Raw genomic sequence first — 640 nt, forward strand, 5'->3', positions numbered from 1 at the left:
GCCGCCACCGTCGCCTCCTCCGCCGAGCCCCGCGGAGCCCTCGCCGCCACCGCCCTTGCCGCCGGGCTCGCCGCCGCCGCCCAGCCCGCCTTCACCCTCTCCGCCGCCGCCGCCGCCGTACCCGCCCGAGGAGGCGCCCACGCTGCCGCCGTACCCGCCCGGCAAGGCCCCGACCTCGCCGCCGTACCCGCCCGGCTTCGCCCCGACCCCGCCGCCGTCATTGCCCGCCGAAAACACGGCCCTTGCCATCGTGGAGTCAAAGGAGGGCCTGCCGTGGTGGCTGTGGCTCATTGTCGCCACCGTGCTCCTCCTCCTCCTCGTCTGCCTCTACCTCCTCTACAGAAAGTATCGTGCAAAGAAGGCGACCCCCCCACCCGCGGCAGGCGCGGCGGGATTCGCGCCAACGCTGCATGCCCCGCGCGGGCCGGCGCCGCTGGCGGCCGCGTGGGCGGCGCTGCCCGCGTTGAAAACGCCGCGCGGCCCGCGTGCGCCCGCGCACGAGGCGGGAGCGATGCCCGCGCTGAAGACGCCGCGTGCGCCGCGATCGCCGGCCGTGGCCGCATACCTGGAAGAATCTGAGAGAATCTCGTCGCAGCGCCGCTCGTCGGGTCTCTACGTGGACGACAGCGTGCGATCAGAC

At 75.0% G+C, this 640-nt stretch overlaps 1 protein-coding gene across 1 annotated transcript in view; it reads right to left on the minus strand.

The window, feature by feature from the left end:
* Positions 1 to 256: 256 nt before the first annotated feature.
* Positions 257 to 640, minus strand: part of EMIHUDRAFT_245655 (hypothetical protein) — a gene marked incomplete at both ends in the record, with an annotated part of 4974 nt that continues 4590 nt past the window's right edge. Inside the window, one exon of the mRNA XM_005767969.1 lies at positions 257 to 334. Within this exon, the coding sequence (XP_005768026.1) occupies positions 257 to 334 (78 nt within the window). The remainder of the gene's footprint in view (positions 335 to 640) is intronic.

This window comes from Emiliania huxleyi, assembly GCF_000372725.1.
Source record: "Emiliania huxleyi CCMP1516 unplaced genomic scaffold EMIHUscaffold_470, whole genome shotgun sequence".
NCBI classification, from domain to species: Eukaryota; Haptophyta; order Isochrysidales; family Noelaerhabdaceae; genus Emiliania; species Emiliania huxleyi.